Genomic DNA, 10,349 nt, shown 5'->3' with positions numbered 1-10,349 from the left:
GGTCTGGTTGCCTGTGTTTACATGATGTGTGACCAAGTGTGTTTTTTTAGGTTTCCCTGTAAAATGGGACTGATAGGGCAGTAGCATGTCAGCTAGCTGCTCTAGCTGAGAGTCAGACAGCTCTTCACTACAGTGGGTGTCTACTAGGGACCCTGCCTCTTTAGCAGCAGTTGCTAAATCTACCAAGGGGTCAGACTCCTGATCGCTCTCATGTAAGCTACACACAGCTAATACACAAGCTTCCCTTTCATGATAAGCTTTGAGCATGTTGATGCGATATACCTTCTGCCTCTTTTGGCCCTCATCTTTTGCCACTACATAATTGACATCATTAATGCACTGTACTATGGTGTAGGGGCCCTCCCAGGCAGCCTGCAACTTGTTCTGCCACATAGGGATCAGAACCAGAACATTTTGCCCCAAATATGCATTCTCTTGCATTGCTGTCATTCTACAGCTTGTGTTTCGTCTGTGCAGCTTTCAGGTTGCTCTGTGCCATTCCCATTAAGGACTAAATTTTTCCCCTGAACTGCACTACATAGTGTACCACTGACATTTCTGGGGTGATCAATCTCCCTTCCCACTCTTCCCTAATGAAATCTAACGGGTCGCGCACCCAGCGCCCATACAAGAGGAGTTCAAAGGGTGAGAAGCCAGTGGATTCTTGTGATACCTCACGCTATGCAAAGAGGAGGTGTGGCAGGAACCTCTCCCAGTCTCTTCTCTGTGACTCCACAGATGTCCTAAGCATTTGTGTTAGGGTGCCATTAAGGCTTTTGCACAGCCCGTTGTGATACAGGGAAGTAATTAAATGATTCACCTGCATCTTTTTACAAAGACTCTGCATGAGGTTAGACATGAACTGGATACCTTGATCAGTTAACATTTCTTTTGGAAACTCCACCCTGGAGAAAATAGTTCAAAGGGCATCTGCTACTTTGACCGAATAGAGGATGGAGGAAAGAGCTACTGCTTCTAGGTACCTAGTAGCATAATCCACTACAGTCAGAATGTACTCTTTCCATGAGCTACTGGGAATGGCTAGGGGAAACCACAATATCCACAGCAACCCGTTCAAAGGGTTCTTATATGACGGGCAGGGGAATGAGAGGGGCCCTCCCCACATCACCAGACTTCCCAACAACCTGGCACACATGGCATGAGCGACAGTACTCGGCTATGTCAGCATGCCAGGCCAGTAAAATTTATCTATCAAATGAGCTTTAGTTCTGGCAACACCCAAATGTCCTGCTAGGGATATCTCGTGGGCTACTTTCAGCAACCCTTCCCTATAGGTTTGAGGTACAACTAGTTGCCTGTCAACAATTACATCTGAATGCATACTCGTGACACTTTTCTCTCTGTACAAAAGGCCATTTTCCTTCTTCTTTACTGTTAAGGCGGGACTGACTGACTCTTCCCCTTACTATTGATAAACTGGGATCAGTGTTTTGTTCTGTTTTAAAAGTGTCACTTCCGAGCTTGTCAGTGTTGCACACAGCATGGTCATTCATTCAAATGCCTAAATCTGCATCCTCTACAGTGAGGGAGGGGGGGTGGAGGGGGATTAGTTTCTAGTAAACCTCCCTTTACTCTTTCAGTGGTTAATGCACAGCTCATCTGTGCTGCTCTCCGGGTCACTACTGCTAAGACATTGGATACATTTTCACACTTTGGGTCACCTTCAGAACTGAGCACATGTAAATCGATCTGACTATCTGAAACATTAGCAGACATGGTATTACATATTTTGCCCTGATAAAATTCGCAACCTAGGGGATTTCTCCAACAAGAGCATTATCATCAAACACATTGGCACATAATCCCTCCCTCTGTATTACAGGTACCTGCAAATCTGCATGAGTATTCTCAACAGCACATGAAACTTCATTACATATTTTTGCACTCATGCTATGCTGGTCAGCAGAATTCACCTGAGGAAGAATAGTGTTAGTTTTCACCAGTGCATCAGAAATGACATCACTTTCATTTATATAAGCAACGTGCATCCTTCCCAAATCAGTCCCCAACAGTACTGTAGCAGGCAGATTATCTAGTAATCCAACATCTCATATTCCTCTGCCAGATCTCCAATCTAGTTACACACTGGCTAGGGGTACTGCAGAATGTAGGCCCCCCACTCCTCGCACAGCAGTAGTTTTCCTGGGAATAATGTTTTCTGGGCTCACTAGAACTGAATGTATAAGAGTCAGGTCTGCGCCAGAGTCTAACAACCTAAGTACAACTTGGTGTCCTACCTTAACCAATTGCAGATTGTCTCTGGGGCGTTCTTGGGGTCATCCTGCACACAGAAAGTCCAGCACTGGCTTTCCTGACGGGCCCTGACAGGAGAAGGAGTTGTTTACTCCTTTTTTGGGGCAATTGACACTGATGTGCCCCACTTCATCACATGTAAAACACCTCCGGCCAGTTGCCAAAACAGGTTTTCCTCCGCCATGTTTCGTATCATTCTAATTCCCTATTTATCCGCAGTTGTCCGATTCATTCGCCGAGCGTGCGCTAGTTATTGACGATAGGGAATAAATGATTAGAATATTGTCTGTGTAATGCTAATAGACCAGTTTGAACCAGTTCTTGGTGGAAAAACTAAGTATGCATCATCTGGAGAGCTGACCCCCACCCTTGGAATGCTGACCTTCACCAGTGGAGGGGGTTGTTTGAACTGCATTACACTGGACCTTCCTGAAGCCTGAACCTATGGAAACTTGCCAAGTCACCTGTATTGTCTTCACTGTATCACAAATCGCATAGACAATGCTTATTGGAAAACGATGAAATTACTTTAATACTACATTGGTTTTTTGCCTGTTTTTCAACAAATCCAATATAAAATTCTTAAAATACAAGGCCATCAACAAAATTGCACCAACATACATCTCCTCATCTGTCTCAAAATATCTCCCAAATAGCAGAGGACCTAGGGCTGAGCCTTGTGGTTCTCCAGCTGATAAAGGAAGAGTGGAGGTTGTTCCAGAGAAATTAACACTGAAAGCGATCATCCTACCTAGTGATGTCTTGAAGACCTAGGGGATTGTAGCGTCTGTATGAGGAGATAATGGTCAACAGTGTCAAATGCAGCAGAGAGATTAAAGAGAATTAGAAGAGAGTAATCATCTTTAGTTTTAGCTGTGATCAGATCATTAACAAGCTTGGTCAGCGCAGTCTCTGGATTGTTGAGAGCGAAAGCCTGATTGAAGAAGATCCAATAGGTTGTTTGCAGAAAGCAAACGTGTGAGGCGAGTTAAGGCAATTCTCTCAAGAAGTTTGGAGGAGCATGGGAGCTGAGAGATTGTGCGGTAATTTGAAAGAGAGTTTGGGTCAGAATTTTATTTTTTTAGAATAGGAGTAATCGCTGCGTGCTTGAATAGTGATGGAAAGATACCAGTAGAGAGAGATACATTACAGATTTTAGTTAAAGGTGGAATGAGCACATGACATACCAATCCTACCAGGAAGAGATCATGTACGGAGGTAAGTTTGTTACAAACAGAGCATGCATTCCAAAGGGCAGATTTAAAGGATTTTGGAAGAGATGGGAGACAGGTGATGTGTTTGAGGTTTGCTGGATTTCGGTAGCGTTCAGATATATGCATGTGGGAGAAGTGTGGTGGACCTGGATTAGGTGATATATCACCAGCTAATAGAAGCAGGGAGGAAGAAAGATGATTGTAAGATGTGTGTCCTTTTAGTTTCTGGCGACAGGGAGAGGCTGTTATAACTATTGAATTTAAATAGGACAACAGTTCATGAGTGTTAACTAGAGGTGAGTGAAGTAATGAAGGGGCAATGTGGACAGAGGTGTGTGTTACAGGAAGGGTGAAGGAGGATATAATTCCAAAGATAATGCCATGAAGGGCAAGCAAGAAAAATAATTTGGCAAACATTGGTATTTGGAAGGAAAATAGCAACAAATACACAAATTAAAAAGAATTACCTAGTTGTAACGTCCTGTGCAATCAGAAGTAACAGATTAAGGCTGCAGCTGTAGATTTTTTCTAGATGTCTTCAATTGTTGTTCAATGTTTAACTGTATTTTCTAAACACTCTGTGAGAAAAACACTTAGGGGCATATTCAATTCCGATCCCGATCCGCGGGATCGCGCCGGAACAGACCGCGAACCTAATCCGCGGTACCGCAATAACGTGGATTTTCATTCGCAGCCCATAGTGCGCATTTTCCGCGGTAACACGCGTTACCGCGGATCGGGATCGGAATTGAATATGCCCCTTAGTGTAGAAAACACATATCTGCCCCCACATACATCTCCCCCAGACTAAATGATAAGTTATAGTGAAGCTGATTTAAAAATAAGTTACATCTGTGCTAATTGGACAGCTGATCATAGAAGGGAGGGGATAACTATTGGGCTTAATCAGGCTATATGTGAGCCAGGCCAGAGTCATAAAATTGGTTAAATTAGAAGCGACTAAACACAGGTTAATCCAAAGTGTGTGGCTTGTGTAATGTGAATGTGGACTTGTCTGAATAAAATAATCCAATTTAATAATAAAAAGCAAACATTAACATAATACAATAACAATTCAATGTAAGAGACTAACTACAATCCAATGTAAGAGATTGGTAATAGAAAGTCCTTTGTTCGTGGTATTGATCAAATAGAAGCTCTTATTAGATAGCTTTTAACTGGTATATAAAAGAGCTAGACAGTCTTATACAACCACTTCCAACGGCCGGATGTATATCTTGAATGGTGGCCCGCAGTATTCCACTATTAAAAAGTCTGATATTGGCCGTGGATATAATCTATAGTGCAGGAAGGTAATACTTGCGCTCGTGTCTCTCAGGGTGAAAGTCCTTCGTTAATGGTGCCGAGGGAGCCGATCCCTGCCTGTCCTCCGATGGATAATAGAAGCTGGATCCTATAACAATGTGACTCCGTGTAAGCGTGCATTCTACCTTGGAACGCACGTGACTGTTTCCGGAAGTTGTGTACTTGGCCGACGCGTTTCGTCAATACTGTGGGCCACCATTCAAGATATACATCCAGCAGATGGAAGTGGTTGTATGTCTAGCTCTGTCATATACCAGTTAAACACTATCTAATAATCTATTTGATCTATACCACAAATAAAGGACTTTCTATTACCATTTGGTTAACGTTAGTTGATCTCTTACAGTGGATTGTTATTGTATTATGTTTATGTTTGCTTTTTATTATTAAATTGAATTATTTTATTCAGACAAGTCCATATTCACACTACACAAGCCACACACTTTGGATTGAGCGCTGAATTTTCTTCTTCTTTCACTAACAATTAAAAACTGGACCATCTCTATAAGCAGTCCTAGTTTATTCCATTCACAGCCACTGCGCGCACCTCTGTTTACCATTCAAACACAGGTTAAGCAAGTAACAAAGTCCTATTATATACTTTCTAAAAAATACAGGCACAGTTGCAAAGATGAGAATAAGAGAGGATGAGATGATGATAAAAAAAATCAAAATCGGACTTGAACCACACAGCGGCTAGATTGATTTTCCTTGCAAACCATTTTTCCTCTGCTGAGTCACTCTGTCAGTCTCTACATTGGTTGCCTGTTTTTCAACAAATCCAATATAAAATTCTTCTACTAACCTACAAGGCATCAACAAAATTGCACCGACATACATCTTCTCACTTGTCTCAAAATATCTCCCAACTCCACACCTCCGTTCTGCACAAGATCTAAGTTTCTCTTACACTCTCATCACATCCTCCCATTCTTGGTTACAGGATTTTTTTCGGGCTGCACCCACTTTGTGGAATTCACTCCTTTGCACAATAAGACTTTCCTCTAGTCTTCAAACCTTAAAGCGTTCTCTGAAAACCCACCTCTTCAAGCTTATGATATTCCTCAACCAGCATCTCCTTAGATTACCCTATTGACACCCTCTACACAGCTAACACAAGACAACATTGTGTGATCAGTCACACAGCCCGCTCGATACTTTTTACCTTTGCATTCCATCTGGACCAATGTGCAATATGATGAAGCACGTGCCCTTGTGTTTCAAACTCCTATTGTCCCATAAATTGTAAGCTTGCGAGCAGGGTCCTCTTACCACTCTGTCTGTCTGTATTACCCAGTATTGTTTTATTAATGTTTGTTCCCAATTGTACAGCGCTACGGAATTTGCTGGTGCTATATAAATAAATCTTGATGATGATGATGTGATGATGAAATTAATCCATGACTCCACCGCTGGGCACTGTGCCACCATACTGCCCAGCTAAGTGAAAGTTAAATAGACTGAAAACTGCATTGGATTGAGTCTTTGAGGAATACTGCTATGAGCAGCACAACTACTCCGTACCTTCATAGATTACTTGATGTTTGTTAATTATCAGTCACTCATAAGTAAATGTAAATGTAGAATCACAAGTAGAAAAATAGATGGAGTCACATTCCTTACACATAAAAAAATGTTTTGTAGCATTGAAGAACTTATACATGGATGTCATTCAAGTGCACAAAGGTAATTGAGACATGTCAATTTGTTTATTTTTAAATATGTTCAATTTTACAAATTTTCTAATTATTCTCCAAAATGGAGAAAGGAAATGATGCCTTTGCAAGGGCAGTAGCTAGAGAGCCAAGACTGTCTACATATATAATGCTTTGATTGCATGTGTGTTTACACTCCTATTACCTACATAGCAGACAGAGTAAATGCATAGGGCCTGCAGTGTCCATACAGCATTTTGGTATTCGAGTGCTAGGAACTGAGTGCTAACACTGCCTGCTATGTGCAAACAGAGAGTGTAGAATACTGAGATACGTGGGCACTCAAAGCCTCTGTGTGCCAGTAGCTTAAAGGGGCATGAAAGAATGAAAATATATAAATCAGTCTAATGTTGTGTCAGCCTAACTAGCAATAATCAAAGATATCTCTCTACATCATTTAATTCTGTAATCTGAAAAGGTCTCTGATTGTACAGTGCTCTGGAATATGATTGCGCTATGTAAATAAAGAATAACACGTAGCAGTGTTTCATTACTTCCAATAAGCATCTCCCTTCTTGGCATGGCTGTTTTACCACTACTGTACACAAGAGCTGGTACATGACAGAGAGAATGACAGTGGCTAATCTAGGAGGTGAAATAACCAATATTAAAGAAATACTTTCAGGTAAGTGACATGTTGGAGAGAATAAAATCAACAGAGCCAAGCCAACCATTAGGTCGGTGCAGTCAACAGCAGTTGGGTCAGCTGAGGAATATTACTTAAAGAAGAGCACAAATAAAAGAAGCTAATAGCACTGGATAATTTTATTGAAGAATTCATTTTTATTTCCTCATTACTTGTGAGATACCATATTTTTTGGAAGGCAATTAGTCCCTTCATTTAACTACTTGGCATCTATGTTGCTTCTTTATCGATTCACGTACAGCAATTAACATTGAAGAACTGTATATACTTTATATGTGCTGTACTTATATTTGTGAGTTATTAAATCTTTTATCTGCTTTGTGTTTTATTAGTACATTTTCATTGATGCTTTTCAAATTGCCATTTCTTTTGAATGGATTTAAGAGAGACGCCAGAGCTGTTCTGTTTATTAGTAATGGTGGTCACACATTCTTGTTAATTATCAGTCACTAATTTACTGGACTAAATGTAAAATCACAATATTGGCAACTGGCAATATCACAGAGATCGTGGCAAAAAAATAATCACTATGCCCAATAATAACGAGATAAAAAATAATCAGATCATTACCAGTCACGTTAGTTAAGTCAAGAACCAAATGGCTTGATCTCAACCTATTTAGCTGCTTGTTTGTGTGGCCAAATTTTACACTGATCCTGTTGTTTGGAGTGAGGATCAGCCAAGAAGATCAGCCACATGTGTAGCCAACCTTAGTTGTTTGTCCTTTTTGTCATTGCCATTTTAAGAAAGTGAAAACTAACACTTAGGGCTAGATTTACTAAGCTGCGGGTTTGAAAAAGTGGGGATGTTGCCTATAGCAACCAATCAGATTATAGCTGTCATTTTGTAGAAGGTACTAAATAAATGAAAGCTAGAATCTGATTGGTTGCCATAGGCAACAGCCCCACTTTTTCAAACCCGCAGCTTAGTAAATCTAGCCCTTAGTTTAGAGTCGTAGTTTTAAAAGTAAAATGTCTCTGTGGTTTCTGATGGTCAAAACGACAGTTACTAGCACTAGGTTTCAGGACAGTGAAGTAGCCGACATCTTAATCAAAGTTCTAAGGGATCTTGTTATGTGATTTTGAAGGGAGAAAAAATGAGGAGAATATTTTTTGTGAATAAGGCAGTTACTGTACGGGGAACGTGAGGCACAAGGGGTGAGTTGAAGTTATGTGCATCTAATATTCGGCAGAGATACCTAAGTATTGCTATTAATTACAGCAGAGTCACTGTGTCCTCTAATATAAAAAGTCCTCTCCCTGTTCATCTATAAAGAGGTTGTCATCCATCTTTTGGATACAGTATAAAATATTTTTATTAAGAGCCATTGCAGGAAAAAATGTTACTTCATTTGTAAAACGTATTTGTGATTTTAATTGAACCTTTGAATCCAAATTATGATCAAACATATTGAAAAAGGTTTGCATTGGATTGACCCCACTAGGATCTAGATTTGTTCTGAAAGAGTATTTCATCTGCAGTTAATACATAAATAATTGTTTTTCTCTGTTCTGTCCAAAAAACATTAAAAACCTGTAGTTTACCAGAACTATATGCATAAACAGGAAGTAGATTTTGAAAAATATTCTTGTTTATTTCTTCATTTCATTTACAAGAAAACTCCATGTTAATATTGACAGGCTCCAGCAATGGAGATTTCTAACCTGGCGTAACGGCTGAGTTTGTCTTGACCAATCGTTCCTACTCTATACAGAACAGGCACAATATAATGACACCACATCCCCAAAGACAAACACAATCAATATCTGCCTTTAGGAAAATATTTTCCTGGTTGTAGAATGAAAGTTGGACTGATCAAGACTGCACCTGCTGATCCAGAACGGTAGAAAGAAGGAAATGGAATGAGTGGCGGCCCATTCAGCGGAAGAGATGAGACAATGAAATGCACATTGTAACTTGCACGTAACCATGTATGCACAATCTGAACCTAGGTACGGACACATGGGTCACATCACTTTAGATGCTTTGGAATGAAAACGAATTTAAAATGTTTTGTTTGTTCAAATGGGTTGTTGATTCTGCGAGCTTTTATTAACTGACTCTAATTTAATTAATGTGTAAAAATAAATCATGGTAGTATTGGTGTCAAGAACCAGTTGCAAAGCTACATGATGCTGGCCATTCCAGCCCTGTTGTTTCTCTATATCTTGCAGAATGAGCACATATTCAGTTTGTTACAACAGGCTCAGAAACCAACAACCAGTCTCTTGCAGGGAAAAATGCGAGACGTTTAACTGGGAATGCTTTACACAGGAAAAGTAGTGCAAGTCTCTCTCCTTTCCTTACAAAGCCCATATAGATCTGGATGAAATACATCAAGCTGGTCTGGTCTCCTTCATTCAATCACATTTGGGATCTCCTTGCACTGTCTTCCAGGTGACCACCACTGACACTGAGACGTAAGATGTTCACACCCGCGTACATGAGGAAGAACAACCACTGCTCAGTCTGTACATTCAGGGCAGATCCGATCACACATTGGTTGGTAACATTTTTCTTTGCACAATGCTTCACATTTTTAAGGTCTAGTGAAGATGGCGATCATCTATGAAGATTATGCAAATGACATTTTCTTCTCTCTTGAAAAAACAAGGCAGTTCCAAGGATTTACATTTAAGTATAAGAGAAAATAAAATATCCCAGCACTTGTGGTACCCTTTTTGAAAACATTAAAGTATTCAAGTAGAACTTTAATGTTAGGGTCTGTGAAACCTGCAAGAGAGAGAGAAAAATAATGAATGAATGAAGGACTTTACTATTATTAATGATATATTATGATGGAAGCTTAGAGATTAGTATTTCTCTTGGTTATTCTTATATGTAGCCCATGTCACCAAGCAAATGTTACCATGTTTATGTTACTATAAGTGTTTGTAGTGTTCCTCTAAGTACAACTTACTCATTCCTTTCCTGTATTAATGATTAAATGATTAAACAAGTGCTAATTATAGTCATTTATTTATTTATTTAATTATTTCTGAAATACAGAAGGCATTGCTCATTTCTCTCCCCCACTAGTAAAATATGAGGGTCCAATGTCCACAATTTAAGACCTATTCACCCCCTTGAAATGTTCACTGTATCAGGAACATTTCCATGGCTGACAATTGAGAGAAGTTTGAAAGCAAACTGCATTCATTGGAGAATTGGCTA

At 39.9% G+C, this 10,349-nt stretch overlaps 1 protein-coding gene across 8 annotated transcripts in view; it reads right to left on the bottom strand.

Moving 5' to 3' along the window:
* Positions 1-8,744: 8,744 nt before the first annotated feature.
* PHACTR1 (phosphatase and actin regulator 1) overlaps positions 8,745-10,349 on the bottom strand; it is a 353,512-nt gene continuing 351,907 nt past the window's right edge. For all 8 annotated transcript variants that reach the window (XM_075213080.1, XM_075213081.1, XM_075213083.1 and 5 more), the window contains one exon: positions 8,745-9,908. In XM_075213080.1, coding sequence (XP_075069181.1) covers positions 9,893-9,908 — 16 coding nt within the window. In that variant the 3' untranslated portion in view covers positions 8,745-9,892. The remainder of the gene's footprint in view (positions 9,909-10,349) is intronic.

The sequence above is a fragment of the Mixophyes fleayi genome, chromosome 5 (genome assembly GCF_038048845.1).
Source record: "Mixophyes fleayi isolate aMixFle1 chromosome 5, aMixFle1.hap1, whole genome shotgun sequence".
Classification (NCBI taxonomy): domain Eukaryota; kingdom Metazoa; phylum Chordata; class Amphibia; order Anura; family Limnodynastidae; genus Mixophyes; species Mixophyes fleayi.
The sequence above is the reverse complement of the archived record's forward strand: the minus strand, read 5'-3'. Positions and strand labels throughout refer to the sequence as shown.